At 39.6% G+C, this 26,652-nt stretch overlaps 1 protein-coding gene across 9 annotated transcripts in view; it reads right to left on the reverse strand.

Annotated features, from left to right (window-relative positions):
- Window positions 1-464: 464 nt before the first annotated feature.
- Window positions 465-26,652, reverse strand: part of NMRK1 (nicotinamide riboside kinase 1) — a 29,680-nt gene continuing 3,492 nt past the window's right edge. For 5 of the 9 annotated variants that reach the window (XM_010807900.4, XM_005210042.5, XM_002689654.6 and 2 more), the window contains 8 exons: window positions 24,731-24,784; window positions 16,662-16,752; window positions 16,326-16,374; window positions 9,550-9,697; window positions 9,398-9,469; window positions 8,667-8,773; window positions 6,433-6,516; window positions 2,084-2,796 (listed from right to left, as the gene is read on the reverse strand). In XM_010807900.4, coding sequence (XP_010806202.2) covers window positions 2,777-2,796; window positions 6,433-6,516; window positions 8,667-8,773; window positions 9,398-9,469; window positions 9,550-9,697; window positions 16,326-16,374; window positions 16,662-16,752; window positions 24,731-24,759 — 600 coding nt within the window. In that variant the 5' untranslated portion in view covers window positions 24,760-24,784 and the 3' untranslated portion in view covers window positions 2,084-2,776. Of the gene's footprint in view, window positions 1,621-2,083; window positions 2,797-3,139; window positions 3,235-6,432; window positions 6,517-8,666; window positions 8,774-9,397; window positions 9,470-9,549; window positions 9,698-16,325; window positions 16,375-16,661; window positions 16,753-24,730; window positions 24,785-26,652 lie in introns of those variants that run through there. The other 4 variants (XR_009495580.1, XR_009495581.1, XR_009495582.1 and 1 more) reach the window with 4 other exon arrangements.

Genomic DNA, 26,652 nt, shown 5'->3' on the forward strand with positions numbered 1-26,652 from the left:
TTTTCACATGCTGAAATGGGTAAAGTCAAGTGTGATGCTTCTCAATCAACAGTGACAATATTCTCTGTGGGGAAGAGTATTTCAGAAATTTGAGGAAATAAAGTTTGAAAAGTCATATCTAGATTTTGATACTAAAAAAAAGAAAAATCTTGGGACTTCCCTGGTTGCCCAGTGGCTAAGACTCTGCACTCATAATATAGGGGGCCCAGGTTTTGAGCCCTGGTCTGGGAACTAGATCCCACATGTAACAACTAAAGACCCTGTGTGCTGCAATGACAATTTAAGATTCCACATGCTGGAACTAAGACCTGGCATAGTCAAATAAATAAATATTAAAAAAATTTTTGTAACTGTTTGGATAAAACAAATTACATTCATCTAAGCTTGAGAAAATTATAGCCAGAGAAGATAAGCAGAAAAAAAAATGTGGTAATACTTGCAAAATACTTGCAATTGCTTATCTGTTTCCTCCTCCTTCTTTAGTAAAAGTGTTCCGCATCCCCTACCTTTCCTCAACTTGGCAACATCCCCAGGCAGTGATTTGTAACTGGTTAGAATCTGTCCTAACAACTTCTTCCCAGCTTCTTTTGCAGTGAGAGTGGCCATGGGAGCCATGGCTGCTGGGGTCACTGTTGGGTAATTTGGGGAGCCCTATGGCTGTCTGCCTCCCGTACCCAGTTCCTTCCTTGATAGTTGACACTGTGCTGGGAGCTTCTGTGGGGCCTTCCTGTGACCTCCTGGTGATAGCTCCACAGGCCAAGGATGAAAGACTGTGGCTTTTCTATGACACTTTCGAGTTGTTGAATTTCCGAAGAACAAGTCTTAAATATGTAATAGTTAGGACTTGAAAGTTGTTTAGAGTTTATCTGAAATTCAAATTTAACTGTGTGCCTTCTAATTTTGTTTTTTTTTTTTTCCCCCTTAAATCTGACTCTATGTAAAAACCCTAGACTACATGTCTTAAACTTTTGTTATATAAAAAGGATTACCTCAGTAAGTTACTATTAGTCAAATTAACATACTGCTTGCATGTGAACTCATTCCTGATATAGTAGTAATTTATAAAGAGTACCCAGCATTTATTATTTCACTATGTGCTGGACACTGTGCTAGTTAACAGGGAGTATTTGTAATTGAGCCTCAGAGGTAGGTCTTGCCTTCAGGGAGCTTGCAGTCTAGCTGGAGAGACAGCCACTGAATGAGTGATTCTGTAAGTGGCAGAGTAATTACAACTGTGACCAGCACTTTGAAGGAAAAGTAGAGGAACCTTGAGAGCACCTATGAGGGCGGGGTAAGGAGAAGGGAAATCCTTGAGAAGTGGCATCACAAGAGTGAACTGAAGGCGGAGTAGGAGTTAGCGGGCCAGCTGGAGGGAGGGTTGCAGAAGTTTGCTTTAAGCCTCAGGAACAGCACGTGAGGCTGCTGTGACATGGGAAGAGTCCTGGTGAGTTTGAGGAGTGGAGGTTCCAGTGGCTGAGCAGCAGAGAGTTGAGTGATGGGAAATGCAGGCAGAGAGGCACTTAGAAGGTGGATCATGGATGCCATGGGGGCCATGTTAAGGATTTCAAAACTTACCTTACTCTCCACTATACCCACAGTAAGTACTGTTGTTATCCTCACCTTACAAAGAGAAACAAAGACTTAAAAGGGTTTGATCAAAAACATAAAAAGCTATTAAGTGAATGAACTATAATTTTAGCCCAGATTTTTTTTTTTATAGTGTATGTGAGCAAAAAACCCCTAATCATTACTGAGTGCAAGCTAGTTACAAACTTCTAAGTAATGGGAGCTGATTAGATGAGTCTGTAGAGATTATTTAAAGTTAATTTAAGAATATATTTTATAGTTATGTAAAAACTGTGAATGTGAGAAATCTATTATTAATAAATAAGAAGTTGATCAGTAATTTAAATTCCAGTATTGAATGGGGCATCAAGAAATTATACAATTTACAGATTACCTGTTTGTGCTTTCCAATGAAAGGTCCCCTATACTGCATACCACTTAAATCCCTGTGGCTTACTTATGCAATTTTAGACGATCGGTTTGACAAAAACAAAATAAAACATGCACACAAAAATCCTTATTTGTAACAAAGTCTCAATATAAGTGACACAAATGATTCAGCAGTTTTAGATACATATGAGAAACAATTACAGCAGTAACAAGGACAAAACATACAAAAATATACCATTGCAAATTGTTGATTTATTCAATATGATTGCTACTCCTGGTAATCCCATTATTTGCAGGAGGTGGGCATCAGTATGGGATGGTAACAAATATTTTTAAAAAATTAAAAATAGAAAAATATAAAGAGTAAACTGTATGTGAAGTAAATGTTATATGATAATTGATATGATGCATGCAACAAATACAGACACATATGCATACATATATAGACTCATCCACACACACATACACATCAATAGATTACATATATACTGGATTGTGATCTACATCTTATTTTTTACTTTGGGTCCCATTCATAAAAGTTTGAAAATCATTAGTGTAGTGAAATGACTCAGTCTTTGTGAGCTATGCTGTACCTGTGCACTTCTTGGTGTGAGAACAGCATTAGGGTAAATTTCTGTCCATTATCATGGATAGCCACTTACTGTTCCATGCGTTAAAGAAATCATGTGTGACAGAACAAACAAACAAAACAGCAGACTGTCACTGTACCAAAGCGCACAATGTGTCTTGGTTATGGCACTTGAGTAGATTCCTTTGAATTTCCCAGTTCACTCCAGGAAGGTTTCAGTCCCTTCCAACTTTATACTGTCACTTGCACACCTTGGGAACAATGACAAAAAGAAAAGACATTAATGAAGAATTCCAATTGTCATTTTATTACATCTTCACACTAACATTAAGGTGTGTTAAGATTACACAGATTCTGGGACCAGAAATGCTGGTTTTCTGTAAAGAACTAAATTGAGTCCAAATCTCATTCTTTTAATCCTTGTGCTAAATTTAAGCCTATTTTCAGATATCCAGTATTATTTGCAATTGCTATAACGATCCTTGACTCTAAGTAATAATTTGAGAACTAGAAGAATATCACAAAAGGTGGCTGATACAGTAATATTCTTGTTTTAGAATGATATCCTTAGTTTGAAGAAAGAAGTATTCTTACCTTTTTTAAAAGTAAGGACGTCGAGCTGAATATTTAGTGACTTTGGCTTAGAAAGTCAATGATCAGCCTGCCGCATTCTTATCACACATCTCATGCTAGAAAAGCACACATTTTTTTGTAATCTTTGAAGCATGCAAAATATAAAAATGATTATACTCTTTGACTCAGCAAGTGCTACTTCTGAAAATTTTAAATATCATTCAAGAAGAAGAAAACCAGCAACACACACAGATATTTTACAGTACATTATTTGCCAATGTAAAAATCTTTTTAACAATACTAAATATCTAACAGTAGGAAATGGTTCAATAATTTTATGGCAATTATAGTGTTACTTTATAATTGGAAATTATATTTTAAATTCAACATAGAAAAATATCCCCCCAAATTCATTTTATTAAATTTTTATTTTGCAATTTTTATCCCTCTGATTTGACATCTTTCTTCTGCAGGAAGATGTCAATGTCAGGTTTTATAATTTACTTTTACTGAGCAAAACAGAACTCAACCTTGAATCCTTTAACTGGAAGAGCTATTTAGTTTTATTGTTTCATTATATAATGGACTCTACAAAGCTTATTCAACATTAAATATTAATTTAAAAATAAAAGTAAACATGGCAATTAACCATGTAAACCATGTAAGAGAGATTTAAATTCAATCTTTGTTTCTGTTTCATTATTATTGCTGTATCACAATTATGATTCTATATGTTTAGAATAGAAAATTAGTTTATGAGATACTATAAGAAGCCTGAGGTATATTCAACTGAAATATTTGAAGGTGCCCAGAACAGCCTGGTTTAACCTCACTGAGGGTTAAACCAGGCTATGCTAAGGATCCCTCCAGGCTAGCTTTGCCAGGACACTGTGATTGGAAGAACTGGGAAAGGTGATGGGTTACTATAAATAACGCAGTAACTTATTTATACAACAGAAAAAAAAAGAAAAAAAAACGAACATAAATCTTGGAGGTAGGAAGAGCTGATATTCCTTGGATTTTATGTCTCATAATATTTCTATTATTTTTTTCTTTTAAGCTTTATCCAATATCTCAAACGAAGGCAAGATAGTCTTATGAAGGAATACTTCCTTACAAACCTCTAGGATGTAGGTAAGGAAAGAGGAGGGTGTTACAGACATGGAAATGTACTTTCCTGTGGGTTTTCAGCCCCCGTCAAAACATGCCAGCTTTTCTTGGGTCTTGGACCAGATGGCAAAAGCTGGCATTCTGTATGCAATCTGCCTGAGCTACATGATCAAGGCTTGTTTTTATCAGCAGATACAGCATAAGGCCAAACGTCAGCATGTGACTTGGTCATTAAAGGACAACTGGACCCAAGCCTAACCATTATTGAGAGAATGGAAAGGTATAGGTGTTCAACCACTGCAAGTATCAACACCCTGTAAGTACCCTATCAAGGTCAGCAAGGGAGCAAACAGCTCTCAGAGAAGTGGCTCTGGCTCAGGTGCTATCATTTACAAAGGCTGAGCCCCTCCCTTCACTCTACATTCTCTGTATCCACTGATGCTCAGTCTGAGCTTCGTGATGAGGGGCATGCCTTTCATCAGAGTAACAGATGGCAGGGGTGAGCAGGCAAAACTGGCAAGGATTTTAAGTTCCACTTACAGGAAGAAATTTTAGTATGGTCCTGACATTTCTTTAAATAGGTTCATGCCTACATGAAGGGCTGATTCTGAAACTAGGAGTGTGTTAGGATCAATGAGCTGCCTGGCTGGACTCAAACTTCTAGTCAGTTAGGAATTTACTGAGGACACAGGAAATCTAATTCTTTCTGAGAGATGATGACATTTGCACCAGAGGAGTTGCTTCTCACCAAAAGAGCATGTAATATTCTTCACTGCCAAAGTGACTCATACTGTCTTCTCCTGAGCCAGCTGATGACTGCATTTTGTATGTTAGCCATGAAAAGTGTTAGTTCAAACAGTGCCAGTGAAAGATCTACATCTATAGTTTTGTTTCCCCAGCACACTTTGTCATCCTTCTTCTGGTTTCTACCTCCTACTCTGCCTTCCCTTTGGGGGATTTCTCCCCTTAAATCAGGACGCCTTTCCTAAGGTACTCAATTACAAGATGAGTACCTGATCCACTTCTAGCCAACAAAAGTAAGCCATCTCTCAGGCACAGTGATTGGTTTAACCAAAGTCATGTGACCCAAATAGGACCAATCAAAATGTTTCCTGGGACTTTTCAGCTGGGATAATATGGAAAATTGATTTAAAAATGTTTAAAATAAAGAATTTTAAATATATGCAAAACTAGTGAGAATAACATATAGACCCTTCTGTATCCAATACTCAGCTTTATCAACTCATAGACAAGGATATGAGTTGATAAAGGATAAAACTGTCTTTTTACTGGGGCTATTGGATTTAGGAGGATAGTGTTGCCAAAATACTTCATGTCTGTTAGTGGAGAGAGACTGACCTCAAAATATACCCAAACAGAAAATGAGAAATTGAGGCAGAACCATGAGGACCCCATCGGCGCTCCTTAACTCAGTTGAGTCTGAAGCCACTGCCACTCCTGTATTTTTTTTTCTGCTTAAGCCAGATTTAGGAGGATTTCTGTCACTTGCAAAATGTATTGTCTGATATGAAAACCTTAAAGAAATACTCAATAAGTTATTTTTAAAATCTTGTGTTTATTTTGGGAAATAAGTATTTATGAAAAATCTTTGAGGAATAAAGGAGAAAGAGAACTCTATACCTATTAAAACAAGATTATCAGCATTTAATTTCACTCAATTATAACAATAATTTCAGTCCTATTGAAATAACAGCCATCTATTAAAAAATTTGAACTAAGTAACAGAAATATCATTAAGAGAGATAACAAAGGGTGAATATTTTCACCCTCAAAAGAACTCAGAAAAGTAATCAAGTCCCTAGACCCATTAAGAGTCTCTGATTCTGAACTGTCTTCAAAGCAACGAGTGAATGGATACGATCACTCTTACATTAGCATTCTGGTATACCATTCTTGGGGCTTCCCTGGTGGCTCAGTGGTGAAGAACCCGCCTGCCCATGCAGGAGACCTAGGTTCAATCCCTGGGTCAGGAAGATCCCCAGGAGATGGAAATGGCAACCCACTCCAATATTCTTGCTTGGGAAATCCCATGGACAGAGGAGTCTGGTGGGCTGCAGTCCATGGGGTCACAAAAGAGTCAGACATGATTTGGTGACTAAAATAACAACAACATTCACGGGTATGTAATGAAATATTTTTCCTGGTTGGTCCTTCACAATCCACTTTGATTGGACAATACTAACCCTTTTGTTTTGCTAGTTCTTGTATTAGATCTTCATATACTTGTGAAAAGAGGTCTTCCTCAGATTTTGTTCCATCTAGATAAACTGAGAAGGGGAAAAAAGAGTAGTTCAAATGCTAACAGGCTTATTAATATGGGATGCTTACTCTGGCATTTGGCATCTCTTGAGGACACCATTAGTTTAAAGAACCCAGGAACTTAATTTTAAAAGAAATTAATAGCCATTAAAAAGAAAAATATAAAGCCGGGTACAATAGGTAAGAGATTTGGGTTATTACAGAGAAATTCAAACTAGCTGATGTGAAAATTATAAAAACAAAAAAGACACAGAGTTAAGTGGCATTGTGCATACATCACTTTAGGAGCACCAAATAGGTGCTTTCTCAAAACAATCATTTAAGGGAATAGTTCTCAAACTTCTTTATCAGGATAACCTGTGAAGCTTCTTAAACCATGCCGTGTGTGTGTGTGTGTGTGTGTGTGTGTGTGTGTGTGTGTGCGCTGTTGTATGTGTGTGTGATTTCTGTCACGTATGTGCTGAATCTGCATTCTCCAGGCCATGAGATTTAAATTGCCATAGTCAGTTTGGTATAAGAAGTAAGTTATAAGAAAATTCTGTAGGTTAAAGGAAGGAAAGAGCCTTCTAGTCACAATACTCCAGAGGTAGGGGAGGTAGGAGAGAACTGTGCCTGTTAAGAAAAAGATGCTCAGTTTGGAAAGGCTAGAAGGTGGGGAGGCACGAACAGTATAGAAATTAGATTTAAGAGCAAGGCTCTGCCTTAGCCTTTGGAGACCTTGTGATCCTTCCTGGCTGTTTAGATTTTATCCCAAAGGGCTGGAGACTCTTTGGAACCGTTTAAGCAAGGTAGGAGCATGAGATGGCAGAGGCGGGGGGGACAGGCAGTAGTTAGAAGAAGACATCCCTGCAACCAATGGTCTAGGTTGGAAATAATGTGACCAAAAATGTCATGAGAGGCCCTGGGGATGTGGAAGAGGGGGTTGGACTGGACTGAAGAAGGGATCATAAGAGCCTCTAGACCATGGGGAGGTCCCGTGTGCCTTCCGTATTTACCAAACAGGCCATGAAGTCTCTCACAGTAGGGGCAACTCCCTTTATTCTGAAAAGATGTATCCGCTCTGGTTGCTCCGGCTCATCCAAAAGCCTCTGTCTCCAGCCTCCTGCATCTTCTCCATGTTGTACTCTGTATCCCAAGGATCTGTTCTCAGTCCAGCCCCATAGATCCAGGTATTTGTATCTAAATCACTGCTTTAAGTCTCTCAGGCATCTCAACTGCATTACTGGCATGCAAAGCAGACTTGCATTCCTCCTTGCAAATCTGTGAGTCCTTCACTTTTTTCTGTTCTCTGAAATAATACCTGACAATTCCTGAGCTGTTGTCCTTGACACCTCAACTACCTGCACCTTCCATATCTATTCTATCATTCAATTCCTCTGAATACATATGTCCCATTTCGCACCCTACACATCTACCCTTCACAAAGCCACATGGATCTGACTGAAACAAAAACTTTCTATCTACCATATCCTTGTAATAAACCTCTCTGTAGAGGCCTTCCCACTTTCCTTAGGACGATGACCTTTGGCCTTTTAAGGTCTGTACCCTTCCTGTACCACCAACATCACCTGTTGCTTTGTCTTTCTCTACCACAACCTTCTTGCCAGTGCCCGCTGGCCTTTCCATGCACCATACCCACTGTCTGGGGTGACCTTCTATCCCACCCCCACCTTTGTCCAGTTAAATCTATCATAAAGTGGTTTACATGTGGCTTCCTCAAGGAAGCCTTCCCCGGTTGCTAAGCCTGGGACAGTCCCCCTGAAGCTCAGTGTCACAGTACTCAGCATAGTTAGAAAGGACAGCTTGTGCAGCAAGTGTGTTTAACATCTGTTTCCCTGATAGAATGTTGGTGCATAAGACTGGAGACCAAGTCTGTCTTATTTCCCTTGATAACACCAGGGCAGTGCCTTGTTCAGGGAATGCATTCAATCAGTATTTGTTGAATGAATGACCATTTAGAAGTTGCTACACTTTGACAAGAGTCATAGAGAGAGAAACAGAAGCCAGGAGAGCCAATGTGGAAAAGGAGGGTTCTGGCTTAAAATGTCCTTTTACAATCTAATACATGAGAAATATGCCTTCTAAAATCTTGTGTACTCTTGTGTACTTTGAGGCAATGACAGTGAAAAGTCTTCCTTGAAGGGAAAAAGACACTCACCAATTTCCCATGAGACATTCTCCATTTCTTTTCTGTGTTTTAGGTACATGGGCCACACGTGGCCGTCAAAGTATCCTGGGGCGTCTGGAGGCTTGTACACCCTTGTACTGTCAAAATATGTAGGAAACTTCATGTTGACAGAAACACAAAACTGATAAAGTAAAATAATGGTCAGGACAATGGGGAAATTACTCAGAAATTGAGAAGGAATAAGACCATATTTTTTAGACTCAAGGCCAGTTACAAAGACAGCACAGGATAGACTCAGTGCTCTGATCTAAAAATGAACTTTGTAACTCGCTGACTATCATTCTTAATTATCTTTCTCCCCTCAAGTGATTTATAAAAGAATTAACAATATTAATATAAATAATGATAGCAATACTGTTATGTTGTAGTAAGCTTTAAACTAACCAGTGTCCTCAATGGCTATAGCAGAATAAAAGCCAATTAATTTAAAATCATAATCAAAATGAAATTGCTCCATATGAAGATTTAGGAAGGATAAGCCAAACAGCTTGTATTAATACAAGAGCCTTTTCTTAGAAAAGTAATTTGCATTACTCCATGTGGGTGGCCACTTATGGAAAAAGGTCTTGTTCTTTGGGAAGAGTTGAGGCTTCCCTTGCTTGAAAAATAACATATACACATTGTTCAATAATGCTGTTTCCTTGCTTTCCTTAAAGTTTGTCTTTTGGATTACAATCCACAAAGGCATTTTCAAAACTTACCTCCTCCTCCGCTTACATTCTTCATACGGAATTGTCAGAAAATAGCATCTATTCCATATAGTGTCAAGGGGCCTAAAATAACAGCATATTTAGTGCATATTTAGTTTTTTCCCCATTCATTCAGAGTCATTAATAGAGTGGGGAATGCTTACTTATAATGGAAGAGAAGGAAACCTTCAATAATTAAGATGGGAATTTCCTTAATGCTTTCCTCATGTGTTGATGCCAGAGAGTGTGTTGGGTTTTCCATCCAGCAGGAGATGGCGGACATCATTTCCTCCATGTTAAGTGCTTCGAGCACTTCAAACAAACAGACACAAATATGAAATAAATACAACAAAAGTTTTATGCTGTGGCTTTTTATGATGAGGATATCCAGTGACCTATAAACATATGAAATAACACTATTCTATTTTTCCTTCAAAACACCTAATTAACAAACATTTTAGACAAAAAATATAAACTCTAACATTGATAAGGTGGTATGCTTGATATATTTTCATTTTGGAAAAATTTAAACACATACAAAAGTAGAGCGTAGAGTGCAATGAACTCCCATGTCCCCACTTAACCAACTTTGACAATTATAAACTCATTGCTTTATTTATAACTTCTATTCCCCCTTGACTATGTAAGTGTGTAACATTTTTGGATGACAAAATATTTATAAAATAGTTAGAAAGACAGTGACACATTGGGGAAATTACCTGCAATATACTTGGCAAAGAATGGGTATCCTTAATACATAAAGAGCTCTTACAGATAAATAAGAGGAGGTAAATCATTAAAATAATTTACAAAGGATACAAATATATAATACTCAAAACTTAAAAATGTGCATACTTTCAGAGGTTACAGTTGTTAATTCTAGAAAAGTACCCTATAACAGAGATTCTCAAAGCGTGGTACTTCCAGGAGCAGCAGCTGAGAACTTATCAGAAATGCAAATTCTCACTCCTACTTCAGAATAACTGAATTGAACCATCTGTGTGTAGAGATATTTTAGTGGAAGGTTTTAAAATTATGAATTAATCCCTTTAATCGAAATAGAGCTATTAAGCTTTTCTCTTTGTTCTGTTATTTGTTTTGATTAAGTTGCATTTGGTAAGATGGTTAATTTAAGTTTTCAATTTGCATAAAATTGTTCATAATATCCTCATCTTTTTGATATTTGTGGAATTTGTAATGATGTTGACTTTGTTTTTCTCTATTTTTTTCTTGATTAGTTTTGATTAACTTTGAGGGTCACTCAGATTCATCAATCTGTAGGTTTACATCTTAGGCCAAATTTGAGATGTCTTAGACCATTACTAATTTGAATACTTTTCAGCACCACACTGTTTCTCCTCTCCTTCTGAGGCTCTGATGATATAAATGTTAGATCTTTTGTTATTGCCCCATGTTTCTGTTCATTTCTTTTCAGTCTATTTTCTCTCTGCTGTTCAGATTGAATATTAATAATTTCTATTGTTTTGTCTTCAAGTTCACTGATTCTTTCCTTTGTCGTATTTATACTATTATGCTCATCCAGTGATAAAATTTTAGTTATTATATCAGTTTTCAGTTCTAAGATTTCTATTTGGTACTTTTTCAAATGTCCTCTTTATTGAGGCTTTCTAATTTTTCACTTGATTCAAGAATGGTTACAGTTGTTCACTGAAGCCTTTTTATGGATGTCATTTAAAATCCTTGTCAGAATTCCAGCATCTGTGTCATCGTGATGTCGTTATCTGTCTTTTCTTATTCCAAATTGAAAGTTGCCTGGTTCTTAGCATGACAAGTGATTTTCAGTCTCATCCTGGAAATTCTGGGTATTATGTTATAAGGCTCTGGAGCCTATTTAATCTTGTTTTTGCAGGCAGTTACTCTGTTCAGGGGTAGTGTGCAGGTCCAGGTTGGGTGGATGTTCAGCTGTCTGCTGAGCATCACCATACTGAGGTGTGGGGATAGCTGTGGAAGGAGAAAGAGGCATGCAGTAGCATCCAGGTATTGCTTCATTACAGTTCAGTGAGGACAGAAGTTCAGCTCTCCAGTGGGTCCTGCACACAGTAGCTGACACAAGTTGGTTAGGAAAAGTGGAATGCCAACTCACACCACCTCACACTGCCTTATTCTTTTTTTTTTTTTGCTGCCAGTTAGGTGTAGAAGTTCAGCTTTCTTTTTAGCATTACTGATATGATTCCTATGCTAATATGGAAAGCCAATGGACCCTGCTGTGCTGGTGCTGCTGGTCCAAAAGTCTAGAAATGCACTGCGCCCTGTTAACACCATGAGGGGAAGTTGTTTTTCCTTTTGTTTGGCTACAGTAAAGTGGATATTGCCAAAGTAATTTTCTCTTCTGTTACGGCACTGTTTTCCTATTCCTTTGACTAAAGGGAACAGTTTTTTGGGCTCCAAAATCACTGCAGATGGTGACTGCAGCCATGAAATTAAAAGACACTTGCTCCTTGGAAGAAAAGTTATGACCAACCTAGACAGCATAAAAAGCAGAGACATTACTTTGCCAAAAAAGGTCTATCTACTCAAAGTGATGTTTTTTCCAGTGGTCATGTGTGGATGTGAGAGTTGGACTGTGAAGAAAGCTGAGTACCGAAGAAGTGATGCTTTTGAACTGTGGTGTTGGAGAAGACTCTTGAGAGTCCCTTGGACTGCAAGGAGATCCAACCAGTCCATCCTAAAGGAAATCAGTCCTGAATATTCATTGGAAGGACTGATACTGAAGCTGAAACTCCAATACGCTGGCCACCTGATGCAAAGAACTGACTCATTGGAAAAGACCCTGATGCTGAGAAAGATTTAAGGTGGGAGGAGAAGGGGATGACAGAGGATGACATGGTTGGATGGCATCACCAACTTAATGGACATGAGTGTGAGTAAGCTTTGGGAGTTGGTGATGGACAAGGAAGTCTGGTGTGCTGCAGCCCATGGGGTCGCAAAGAGTCAGACATGACTGAGCCACCAAACCGAACTGAACTGAAAGGGAACAGAGTTCTTGGGGGGTTTTAGTTATAGCTATTGATGGTTCCATGTAGCATACTTCTCTACCATCTTTTTCCAGATATATATGACAGGCAAAAAAAAAAAAAAGTGCCCAGGGAACTCACAGCAATGTCATTCCTCAAGATTCAAAGTCCCTAGTCAATATGTTCTCTTCATCTTTCAGAGTCTTTGCTTGTTGTATTCTATCCAGGGTTTTTAGTTTTAAGAGGGAGGAATAGCAAGTGATGCGGCCAAGCCATCTTGGGTAGAACAAGAAGTACCATTAGTTTTAATATATTTTCTTTACATTCAGTTAAAATATTTTCTAATTTTCATTGTGATTTGTTCTTTGACCCAAGGGATATAATGAGGAGTCTTGCTTCAGATAGAATATGATGATGTCTGGGATCTGCTTCAAAATAATACAGAAGGAGAAAGTGGGTGAGGGTACAGATGAAATATAATTGGCCAAGAGTTCATCATTTTAAAAGCAGAATGGTGAATTCATGAGAGTTCATTATACTTTTTTTGCCTCCTTTTGCATCTGCTTAAATTTTTCTATAACAAAAAGTTTTTAAAATCAGAAAAAAAACACTGATTAATTTTCAAACACTTTGGAATTTTCTACTTACTCTTTTGCTATTGATTTCTAATTCAGTTCTCTGTAATTAGAATATATCTCTATATTACTTCAAGACATTGAAATGTATTAAGACTTAAAAAAAATCCAAAGTCTGACAACCTGTTAACATGTTTAGTTGATTTAACTTAATATAGCTGATATATTTGATTTAAAGCTATCATTTTACACCATCTTCTATTTTTCCACCATCTTTTGATATTTTAGTTCTCTATTTTTTACTTCTTTTATATTTATCAGCTATATTATAATGATTCCATCTATTTATAAATGTGATAGCTATATACTTTAAAACTATTCTTTTGGTAGTTATAAAGATCATCATTACCTTGACTTACCTTAAACTTGTACATTTACCTAAAGAGCTCAGAATTCTGCTTAAGATAGATTCCTGGAGGTGGGACACTTGAACACATGGCATGAATATTTTAAGGTCTTTGGGACATATGCTCAACCTCCTTTTCAAAAAAGATTGTACCAATTAATATCCACCTCTAAGTTATTTTGGAGAAGGCAATGGCAACCCACTCCAGTACTCTTGCCTGGAAAATCCCATGGACAGAGAAGCCTGGTAGGCTGCAGTCCATGGGGTTGCACAGAGTCTGACACGACTGAGCAACTTCACTTTCACTTTTCACATTCATGCATTGGAGAAGGAAATGGCAACCCACTCCAGTGTTCTTGCCTGGAGAATCCCAGGGATGGGGGAGTCTGGTGGGCTGCCGTCTATGGGGTCGCACAGAGTCAGACACGACTGAAGAGACTTAGCAGCAGCAGCAGCAGCAGCATAAGTTATTTTAATGGGCCTATGCCATTATTAATTTATTAGTGCTTTAAAAATCTATTCATGAGGTAAGAGGGAAAAAATAAGCTTAATTCTTTAACTACTTTTGAGGTTGACTTTTTATTGTACATTCATTAATCAAGTAACCTTATGCGTCTATGAATAACTTATTCACATTATTGGACAATTTTCATTTGAGATATTAGTGGTTTTCTTATTAGTTTGTAAGAACTCATTTAAATTAGGAATAAATCTTTATCAATTATCAAAAATATTTTTTCCTTGGTTAACTCTTACTGTGTAATAATCTTTCTCACTAACCAATAGAAGGGAAGAGAAGAAAAAAATATACTGGCTCAAGACATAAGAGCAGATAGCCAGTCAAGGATTTTGCCTCTCTTAAAGCTATCATGTTTCTGTAAGAATTGACTACACACACACACACAAAAAGAATTGACTACATAATATTTTCCCTTCCAGGTTATCAAAGTTAAAAATAAGGAACATATCTCACGGCTCTTTAAGAGAGCTAGTTTGCATAAGTACTCAATTATCTTATTAAAAGTTGATAAGACCATTAAATATGGTTTCCTAGCACGATATTTCTTTACAGGTATCAGTTCAGTTCAGTTCAGTCGCTCAGTCATGTCCGACTCTTCGAGACCCCATGAATCACAGCACGCCAGGCCTCCCTGTCCATCACCAACTCCCGGAGTTCACTCGGACTCACATCCATCGAGTCAGTGATGCCATCCAGCCATCTCATCCTCTGTCGTCCCCTTCTCCTCCTGCCCCCAATCCCTCCCAGCATCAGAGTCTTTTCCAATGAGTCAACTCTTCGCATGAGGTGGCCCAAGTACTGGAGTTTCAGCTTCAGCATCATTCCTTCCAAAGAAATCCCAGGGCTGATCTTCTTCAGAATGGACTGGTTGGATCTCCTTGCAGTCCAAGGGACTCGCAAGAGTCTTCTCCAACACCACAGTTCAAAAGCATCAATTCTATGGCGCTCAGCCTTCTTCACAGTCCAACTCTCACATCCATACATGACCACAGGAAAAACCATAGCCTTGACTAGATGGACCTTTGTTGGCAAAGTAATGTCTCTGCTTTTCAATATACTATCTAGGTTGGTCATAACTTTCCTTCCAAGGAGTAAGCATCTTTTAATTTCATGGCTGCAGTCACCATCTGCAGTGATTTTGGAGCCCAAAACAATAAAATCTGACACTGTTTCCACTGTTTCCCCATCTATTTCCCATGAAGTGATGGGACTGGATGCCATGATCTTCATTTTCTGAATGTTGAGCTTTAAGCCAACTTTTTCACTCTCCACTTTCACTTTCATCAAGAGGCTTTTGAGTTCCTCTTCACTTTCTGCCATAAGGGTGGTGTCATCTGCATATCTGAGGTTATTGATATTTCTCCCGGAAATCTTGATTCCAGCTTGTGTTTCTTCCAGGCCAGCGTTTCTCATGATGTACTCTGCATAGAAGTTAAATAAGCAGGGTGATAATATACAGCCTTGACGCACTCCTTTTCCTATTCGGAACCAGTCTGCTGTTCCATGTCCAGTTCTAACTGTTGCTTCCTGACCTGCATACAGATTTCTCAAGAGGCAGGTCAGGTGGTCTGGTATTCCCATCTCTTTCAGAATTTTCCACAGTTGATTGTGATCCACGCAGTCAAAGGCTTTGGCTTTCTGGAACTCTCTTGCTTTTTCCATGATCCAGAAGGTGTTGGCAATTTGATCTGTGGTTCCTCTGCCTTTTCTAAAACCAGCTTGAACATCTGGAAGTTCATGGTTCACGTATTGCTGAAGCCTAGCTCGGAGAATTTTGAGCATTACTTTACTAGCATGTGACATGAGTGCAATTGTGCGGTAGTTTGAGCATTCTTTGGCATTGCCTTTCTTTGGGATTGGAATGAAAACTGACCTTTTCCAGTCCTGTGGCCACTGCTGAGGTTTCCAAATTTGCTGGTATATTGAGCGCAGCACTTTCACAGCATCATCTTTCAGGATTTAAGTAGATGCTTTTCTGATGGACTTTACCCTATTAGCTTCAACTCAGTGTTAGAGTGGGCAAGGGGGTGAAGTGAATCCATCTAAAAAATATTTACTAATCTTTTTTGAGCAGTGACAAGACCCAGTACTTAGGTCACTGGGAAAGTAAGGTCAGGAGGCACATAGTCCTAGAGTTTGACCGAGGCAAGATGGGACACAGATGATCGTCTAGGTAGCTGTGTGCGTGCTATGGAGGGATCAGAACAACAGAGACCTATCTTGCCCCACCTTCAAAAGAAAAATCTATTGTTCCAATGTTTTCAGTTTTAACCATGAAACAGGGGAAAGGGTTTCATTTATTTAAACAGCTAAACATGTATCAAAAACCCTTAAAAAAGCATGCTTAAAGTACAGCAACATATTTAAACTTATTCTTAGACTCTCTTCAGAGATAGCAAAGTTATTTGGGTTTGAAAAAGGAATGAACATTAGCACATGATGTTCTGTAAGCTCATCTACTTACCATCATACTGCAGAAATCCATTTTCATCTGTCTCTATCTCAGACTCTGGCTGGAAAAACAATAAAGTACCCAAAAGAACTTCAGTGCAGAAATAATACAGTCATAGAAGGAAGAGGTGACCAACCTTTAACAAATGCTTTGGTGATGAGGATAAATAAAATCAAAGATTAGCTCCCATAAGTGTGCCATCTGGTGGATAAGTAACACTATTGCATTGAGCCTGTCTTCACTACAAAAGCTCAATCACTTAGCAAAGGCTTTTGGATGTAATTCAAGTAACATTGCTATTATAACTGTTTCTATTTAAATAAATAATTTGAGAAGTTTCATAGATACCTTAAAAAAATCATCCTGAGATAGGACACTGCAGTTTGGAAGGTGTTTCTGCAAATTCTTAGCCAGTGTTGTCTTCCCACCATTTGTCACACTGAACCAAAAAAAAAAAAAAGAGAATACTGAGAAGGAAGATGCATTAAAAGAACATAAAACATTTTAAATTGACCTTACAAAAAGGATATTTCACACAATAGGTAATAACCAAGAAGAATTCTCTCCTTTATAGATAATATTTCTTTGTTTGGCAAAACTATAGGCCCAAGTAGGTCTTATGAAACAGACAGGATGGAGCAGAAAGGTAACTAACTGCTGCGAAAGTGAACTGGGTAATATTAAATACTAAGACTTAAATTACAGCTATTGTATTGGAAGTAAAACAAATTTTTGTCTATGCTGAAACATTTACAGGGTTCACATGGCACTCAGAGAAGGTGAGAAGCACATCTTAGTGCAAGTATATGAAACTGTACATGCTCACTATGATTCCGTCTCAATGTACAGTGAAGAAAAGTGGAGAATATTACAAGCCCACCTATCAAGACTTTTCATCTCCTTGGGGTGCCTCCTTTCCTTCTAATCTCTCTCCACTGGTTGGGCTGGTTGGGAGGTCCATTGTAGCTTATTGCATCCAGTCAGTTACTTGTCTCTTCTGGCTGGACTGTGACATTAAGGAGAATGGGGACCCTGACCACCTCCTCTGCGTATGTATCTAGTTTTCTGGTACTCAGAAATGTGCATAGTGGGTGGAAAGCACTTCTCGATTCAGTAACTCAAACAGATTTTTTTTAACCTGGGGTTGACATAACTCTAAAGAGTCTATGGACAGATTCGAGGTCTTTGTGAACTTGAAATAAATTTACATCTTTATTTTCACTAAATTCTAACAGATTTTAGGCATTTCCTTTCATTATAAATATAAATCAGAAACAACACTATTGTTAATTGTACCTGTGACTTTTTCACCAATAGAAATCACAAATAGATAGTTTCATAACATGTTGCACTTGGGACAGAAATCTTGTATTAATACCATTGATACTCATTATTACTTCAAATTTACTGTAGTTTTTAGACTTACCATTGGACAGTGCTATTTAGTGAGTTAACAAAGAAGCACGTATATCACAATGCTACAAATTTGCTTTTAAAAATATTTTTATAACTGTATTATTATCACAGTTGGTTTCCTTTGCATTCCTCTTTTATTTTGTGCACTTAAAACCACTATTGTAAGAAATCAAGACTTCACCATACCAACAAATGTCTATAGTACAAAAAACTCCTGACTGCACATGTATTTGTAAGAACCCAGTAAGATGAACTGTAATACGTTTATAATCTAGAAAGGGGAAAAGGATCTAATATTTTTTCATCAAAATTGTTTACTAGATATAATTCAGTTATTACCCAAATACCTTATACCTACAAAGTAAAAGAAACTTGATTCACAATTTTCTTGTTGTTGTTGTTTAACCTCAGTTCAGTTCAGTTGAGTCACTCAGTCGTGTCCGACTCTTTGCGACCCCATGAATCACAGCATGCCAGACCTCCCTGTCCATCACCAACTCCCAGAGTTCACTCAAACTCATGTCCATCGAGTTGGTGATGCCATCCAGCCATCTCATCCTCTGTCATCCCCTTCTCCTCCTGCCCCCAATCCCTCCCAGCATCAGGGTCTTTCCCAATGAGTCAACTCTTCACATGAGGTAGCCAAAGTACTGGAGTTTCAGTTTCAGCATCAGTCCTTCCAATGAACACCCAGGACTGATTTCCTTTAGGATGGACTGGTTGGATCTCCTTGCAGTCCAAGGGACTCGCAAGAGTCTTCTCCAACAACACAGTTCAAAAGCATCAATTCTTCAGCGCTCAGCCTTCTTCACAGTCCAACTCTCACATCCATACATGACCAATGGAAAAACCATAGCCTTGACTAGATGGACCTTTGTTGGCAAAGTAATATCTTTGCTTTTCAACATACTACCTAGGCTGGTCATAACTTTCCTGCCAAGGAGTAAGCATCTTTTAATTTCATGGCTGCAATCACCATCTGCAGTGATTTTGGAGCCCAGAAAAATAAAGTCTGACACTATTTCCACTGTTTCCCCATCTATTTCCCATGAAGTGATGGGACCAGATGCCATGATCTTCGTTTTCTGAGTGTTGAGCTTTAAACCAACTTTTTCACTCTCCTCTTTCACTTTCATCAAGAGGCTTTTCAGTTCTTCTTCACTTTCTGTCATAAGGGTGGTGTCATCTGCATATCTGAGGTTATTGATATTTCTCCCGGCAATCTTGATTCCAGCTTGTGTTTCTTCCAGGCCAGTGTTTCTCATGATGTACTCTGCATAGAAGTTAAATAAGCAGGGTGACAATATACACCTTGACGTATTCCTTTTCCTATTTGGAATCAGTCTGTTGTTTCATGTCCAGTTCTAACTGTTGCTTCCTGACCTGCATACAGATTTCTCAAGAGGCAGGTCAGGTGGTCTGGTATTCCCATCTCTTTCAGAATTTTCCACAGTTGATTGTGATCCACACAGTCAAAAGCTTTGGCATAGTCAATAAATCAGAAATAGATGTTTTTCTGGAACTCTCTTGCTTTTTCCATGATCCAGCGGATGTTGGCAATTTGATCTCTGGTTCCTCTGCCTTTCTTCACTGACTTAGCTGGAGCCAATGAAAAATAAGCACCCCATTTTTTTTAGACTCAGAGGAGACGGACCAGCTAGAAGGTAGTCTAGGTCAGAGAGATTTCGGGCAGGGGCAGAGGGGAGAATTTAACCTGTCTGAGCCTAGAACCTATTAGTCTGCAACCATCCTGGTGAGCTGACACCTTAAGACTCAACTCTTCTCCTTCAGTATGCTCATAACCACCTCGCACCAGGAGGCCCACAGCCTCCTGTATGTGCTCTCCAACCCCAGGGCCAGACTGTCCAGATGGAGCAGATTCCATCCTGGGATATGGGGAAGGAAATGGGTGTACTTTTGTTCACAAAACCCAAATAAATGCACAACTTCTAGTCCATTTTTCCAGTGTGACAAAAATTTTTAGTCTGTTTTTCGTGTGACAGGTAACAAGAGAGGTCACTGTATTTAGAACATGGTATCTGGCTAGGGAAATGGCAACCCTTTCTAGTATTCTTGCCTCAAAAATCCCATGGACAGAGGAGCCTGGTGGGCTACAGTCACTGGGGTTGCAAGAGTTGGAAATGACTTAGTGACCACCACCACCATCATCTGGCTAGGGAGGAGTTAAAAAAAGCTGTCTATAATTACTCCAACAAGTGGAGAATCCCTCCTGCAAGAGATAGATATTAAAATTCTCATTGTCCAGTTGAGGAACTAAGGGTTGAAAAGTTGTATGTTCATAAAAACTTGCCTAAGGTAACAACTGGAGATGAGATTAAAGTTCAACTCTAACACCCAGGGAGTTTACATTTTTTAACATCAAGGAACTTCGTGAGAATCTGATGAAAGTTATAAAACCTTTCCTTAGAAAAATGAATATCTTCACACAAGCATTCAGTTTCACAGGGTGCATGGATGCCCCTTGAATCCTTCAGAAATTTTTTTATTCCTTGCAGTCTCAAGTGAATACTTAGTTCAGTTCAGTTGCTCAGTCATGTCCGACTCTTTGTGACCCCATGAACTGCAGCACGCCAGGCCTCCCTGTCCATCACCAACTCCCAGAGTTTACCCAAACACATGTCCATTGAGTCAGTGATGCCATCCAGCCATCTCATCCTGTATTGTCCCCTTCTCCTCCTGCCTTCAATCTTTCTCAACATCAGGGTCTTTTCAAATGAGTCAGTTCTTTGCATCAGGTGGCCAAAATATTGGGAAGAAGGAAATCAGTCCTTCCAAAGAACACCCAGGACTGATTTCCTTTAGGATGGACTGGTTGGATCTCCTTGCTATCCAAGGGACTCTCAAGAGTCTTCTCCAACACCACAGTTCAAAAGCATCAATTCTTCAGCGCTCAGCTTTCTTCACAGTCCAACTCTCATATCCATACATGACTACTGGAAAAACCATAGCCTTGACTAGACGGACTTTTGTTGATAAAGTGATGTCTCTGCTTTTTAATATGCTGTCTAGGTTGGTCATAATTTTCCTTCCAAGGAGTAAGCGTATTTTAATTTCATGGCTGCAATCACCATCTGCAGTGATTTTAGAGCCCAGAAAAATAAAGTCAGCCACTGTTTCCCCAACTATTTGCATGAAGTGATGGGACCGGATGCCATGATCTTAGTATTCTGAATGTTGAGCTTTAAACCAACTTTTTCGCTCTTTCATTTTCATCAAGAGGCTCTTTAGTTCTTCACTTTCTGCCATAAGCGTAGTGTCATCTGCATATCTGAGGTTATTGATATTTCTCCCTGCAATCTTGATTCCAGCTTGTATTTCATCCAGCCCAGCATTTCTCATGATCTACTCTGCATATAAGTTAAATAAGCAGGGGGACAATATACAGCCTTGATGTACTCCTTTTCCTATTTGGAACCAGTCTGTTGTTCCATGTCCAGTTCTAATTGTTGCTTCCTGACCTGCATACAGATTTCTCAAGAGGCAGGTCAGGTGGTCTGGTAATTAGTTCACAGGGCAGCAAATTTTAAGTACAAGAATGGGAAAAACTAGAGATCTCTTCAAGAAAATTAGAGATACCAAGGGGACATTTCATGCAAAGATGGGCTCAATAAAGGACAGAAATGGTATGTACCTAACAGAAGCAGAAGATATTAAGAAGAGGTGGCAAGAATACAAAGAAGAACTGTACAAAAAAGAGCTTCACAACCCAGATAATCACGATGGTGTGATCACTCACCTAGAGCCAGACATCCTGCAATGTGAAGTCAAGTGGGCCTTAGAAAGCATCACTATGAACAAAGCTAGTGGAGGTGATGGAATTCCAGTTGAGCTCTTTCAAATCCTGAAAGATGATCCTGAGAAAGTGCTGCACTCAATATGCCAGCAAATTTGGAAAACTCAGCAGTGACCACAGGACTGGAAAAGGTCAGTTTTCACTCCAATCCCAAAGAAAGGCAATGCCAAAGAATGCTCAAACTACCGCACAATTGCACTCATCTCACATGCTAGTAAAGTAATACTCAAAATTCTCCAAGCCAGGCTTCAGCAATATGTGAGTCGTGAGCTTCCAGATGTTCAAGCTGGTTTTAGAAAAAGCAGAGGAACCACAGATCAAATTGCCAACACCTTCTGGATCATGGAAAAAGCAAGAGAGTTCCAGAAAAATATCTATTTCTGCTTTATTGACTATGCCAAAGCCTTTGACTGTGTGGATCACAATCAACTGTGGAAAATTCTGAAAGAGATGGGAATACCAGACCACCTGACCTGCCTCTTGAGAAATTTGTATGCAGGTCAGGAAGCAACAGTTAGAACTGGACATGGAACAACAGACTGGTTCCAAATAGGATAAGAAGTATGTCAAGGCTGTATGTTGTCACCCTGCTTATTTAACTTCTATGCAGAGTACATCATGAGAAACACTGGCCTGGAAGAAACACAAGCTAGAATCAAGATTGCTGGGAGAAATATCAATAACCTCAGATATGCAGATGACACCACCCTTATGGCAGAAAGTGAAGAAGAACTGAAAAGCCTCTTGATGAAAGTGAAAGTGGAGAGTGAAAAAGTTGGTTTAAAGCTCAACACTCAGAAAACTAAGATCATGGCATCTGGTCCCATCACTTCATGGCAAATAGATGGGGAGACAGTGTCAGACTTTATTTTTGGGGGCTCCAAAATCACTGCAGATGGTGACTGCAGCCATGAAATTAAAAGACGCTTACTCCTTGGAAGGAAAGTTATGACCAACCTAGATAGCATATTCAAAAGCAGAGACATTACTTTGCCAACAAAGGTCCGTCTAGTCAAGGCTATGGTTTTTCCTGTGGTCATGTATGGATGTGAGAGTTGGACTGTGAAGAAGGCTGAGCGCCATAGAATTGATGCTTTTGAACTGTGGTGTTGGAGAAGACTCTTGAGAGTCCCTTGGACTGCAAGGAGATCCAACCAGTCCATTCTGAAGGAGATCAGCCCTGGGATTTCTTTGGAGGGAATGATGCTGAAGCTGAAACTCCAGTACTTTGGTTGCCTCATGCAAAGAGCTGACTCATTGGAAAAGACTCTGATGCTGGGAGGGACTGGGGGCAGGAGGAGAAGGGGATGACAGAGGATGAGATGGCTGGATGGCATCACTGACTCGATGGACATGAATCTGAGTGAACTCCGGGAGTTGGTGATGGACAGGGAGGCCTGGCGTGCTGCGATTCATGAGGTCGCGAAGAGTCAGACACGACTGAGCGACTGAACTGAACTGAGATACAGCACAGTGCATTTGGAGGAAGGCAGGCAGGAACTATAGCTGAGTCTGGCAAGGGCTTTGCAGAAGCAGCAGCAGCAGTAAAACAAAATCCTCGCCCATGCTGAGGAAGAGACAGTGAAGAGAGGCTTTCTTAGGGAGTAATGCACATGACAAGAAAGCATGACCCAGATTTCCACATGGAGGGCTGGAATACTGAGATGAGGGGCGTTTACTCGAACGTATGCGGAATGAAGGTTGGACTGGATCCTGTAGTGGATCTGGTAGTGGCCTCCCCGGGCTCCCCCTCCTGCCACCCTGTTCCCAAGGTCTGGTTTGGAGTGACCCGCTCTCAACTTCAGAGCAGGGCCTCACTGGCCTAAACCAGTCAAGGTTGTCTCCTTGCTTTTGCCTTTGACTGTGACTGTGGGTATGTGACATAGCTGGTCAAGTCTAAGAGACCCTTGACCTAGGGGAAGCAAAGTCCCTGCCCTAGTGCTAGGCTCAGAAGTAGCACGAGGTCCCAGGAACTGCTGGTGGTCTCCTGTGACCAAATAATGCAACCAACTTTAGATGAATTCAAAAGGAGGAAGACACAGAGAGAAATGGAGTCTTTGGTGACACCCCTAAGCTCCTACATCAAATCTTTCCTGTACCCTGCCTGCCCCTGATGCTTATACATTTCATTATTTTGGATGGTCCTCATATATCCAGAAATTCAGACTGCATTTTAAATAATTGGGAACCACTGGATATCATTCATCAGGTGAGAAAATAATCTAAAAATTTTGTATAAAGATTAAACTGGTAGAGGTATGTAGGACAGATTAAGAGGAGGAGACTGGAATCAGGGAATATAAGGGCTTTAATTAGGATGGTGGCAATGAGCATGGAAAGCAAGGGATGGACAAGAGAAGCCAAGGCAGAGAAAAACTGAACTTCGTTCTAATTAGACGGGAGCAAGTCCAGGCAAAGTTCTGGCATTTAATTCACTCAATTTTACTTCTAACTGATGACTCACTATAGTAATGTAATACAATTATATGATGATCTCGCCCAAATCACAAACTTTTAATTTCAATAGTCTTAACTATTTTATTAACTAGACTATACATAATGTGAAAGTACTCAGAAGAAAGATGAATATAATGCACTAGCAAAACAAACAATGTCCTCTTGAGTTGCTGTAGTCTTATTTGAATGCCCACTTCTGGTTACATGGGTAGGGTGACCATATAATTTAGGATAATTTAGGACACTTCTAAGAGTGAGAGGGGTAAATGATTAATAATCATGCCACAGCAATAAGGACTACTTCAAGATAAAAAAGTATGTGGAAAAACGAGTAGAGGTGAAGTGGTTCCTCATTCCACATGTCCAAAACTGAGCATAACTGGAAAGAAACCATAGATTTTCTAAGTCACAGTGGAGGAGCTGTGTGGAGAATGATATATCACCCCAAACCAAAGTAGCATCTGATGAGGCCTTGCCGCTGGTGTCAGCTTCAGAAAATAAAGTCAAGCAGGTAGACTTTGTGTACTGACTCTCCTGTTTCTGTTTACAGGAAACTCTCCCATTTCTCGGCATCTACGTAGCCAATACTTAACTCTTTTAAATTCAATAGTGGCTTGTTCTCTTTTCTCTTTCCTTCTCACTGCTTCTCCTTCTCCTACCACATCCACATGGCAACACCCTTTGGACATCCTGAGTATCTTGACCAGCTATTGGTAGAAAAATTACTCACCCACTGATTCCAATGACAAATGTTTTCATAATTAGCTTTGAAAATCACGTCTTCCTAAAATTAAAAAAAAATCGAAGGCATATCACTTAGGTGTCCAAAGAGATAAAAGAGAGAGTCCTAACTTAGGAGGGCCAGCTGAAGGAGAAGATGCTACTGAACTCTGGGTTACCCTCCTTGGATTACCCACATTCCATAGGAGAGCTTCAAACAGTACCAGCTTCCCTCTGCCATACTCTCGTGCTAAGCGCCAACGGTGGGTAGTACTCAGGGCCCGAGAGCCAAGTCAAGGGAACTAAAAGGGCCCCTATGGCCAAGCACACATCCCTGAGGGTTTGTTTTCAAGGGCAGGGAAGAGCTGCAGAGCCCTGGGGCATATTACAGAGTTTCACGCTCCCCTCAGGCAGATGACTCTTCACCTACATGACTCAATCACCCAAGAATGACCCATTAACCCCAAGGCAAGGAGTTGGCTGAGATGGCCTCTTTCTCCTGAAATGGGGAGAAAGTCACTGCTGGCCAGAGGCTGGAGGGTGCTCCAGGCACTTAAAGGGTGCTCCCTTTAAGGGTGCTATTTCCTCACTCTAGGGCCAGGGTAGAAAAATTTTCAGTAATGGGCCAGCGAGTAAATCTTTGAGGCTTTGTGGGCCAGGAAGCAAAGTCAGGGTTATTATTTAAGAACTTACAAGAGAGAAACCATTTCCACAAACTTTTTGACAGAAGCCAAAACATAATAATAATTGAGTACTTTTTTTTTTTTTTGTAATGCATGTCTACAAATGAGAAGAATGGGATTCCTTTTCTATTGGGATAACATTTCCCTTACTGGATTTCAGAATGAGTGTTTCCTATTACAAAATGTTACAAGTGTTCAGGCAAAGGGCTGGGTTTTAGCTGCAGGCCACTGCTGGCTGACCCCTGGTCTGGGGGATGGAGGGCAGTTTAATACATGGCCCCCTAAGATTTACCAAAGTACTCTTGTGGATATTCCAAGGACCACTGTCATCTCTTTAAGTGAGAAGATGAAGCCCAGCAGCAGGGAACCTTAGCACAATGGTTCTAGAAGGTTGTCTCTGACTGATGCTGCTCTTTATTCCTGACTGTTCTAGCGGAATGATTAGGAATCTAAGCTGTGCCACCCTGGGTACATGGTGGCTAGTCTTGGCTGCCCTCCCAGTTCCTACCCCGACCTGTGTCCAGACTCCCTCTGTGGGGATAGTAGGGAGAGAAATCTGGTAGAGAGAGGGATGGCGTTCCTTGGCTTTTCTTCAGCTCTTCCAGAACACAGTTGGCCCTTGGTGTCTGAGGGCTCCACAGATGCAGATTCAACCAACACTGGTTTGAAAGTATTTTGGGGAAAAAAATTTAGGAAGTTCCAAAGAGCAAAACTTGAATTTGCTGCACCAGCAACTATTTACATAGCATTTGCATTGAATTTACAATTATTTCCACAGCATGTCCATTTTATTAGGGATTACATGTCTAGAAATGATTCAAAGCACGTGAGAGGATGTGCATAAGTTAAATGCAAATACTTTGCCATTTTATGTAAGGGACTTGGGCATCTGCAGATTTTGGCATTCCTGGGTTGGTGGGTATTGTTCTGGAACCAATCCCTACCACCCTTAATACTGGAAACAACGGGTATTTCAAATTGAGTGCAACTGGGTAAGGTGAGGTTCCAATTTCATTTACTAGCCTATGTGAGACAAGAATGTGACTGTGACAGAAATAAAATAATACATCAGGTTGGACATCTGAGTTTTACTGGGAGTTGCATAATATTGAATATATTTATCCCCATCCAAATTGCCAAAGTGTATCAAGGGAACAATTACATATAATGAGTATTATAAAATAAATTTTTACATTGTAATTTTTCTGCTTTTGAATTATATTTTACCCTATTCTTATTTTCAGTATGT

Source organism: Bos taurus, chromosome 8 (assembly GCF_002263795.3).
Source record: "Bos taurus isolate L1 Dominette 01449 registration number 42190680 breed Hereford chromosome 8, ARS-UCD2.0, whole genome shotgun sequence".
Taxonomy (NCBI): Eukaryota; Metazoa; Chordata; class Mammalia; order Artiodactyla; family Bovidae; genus Bos; species Bos taurus.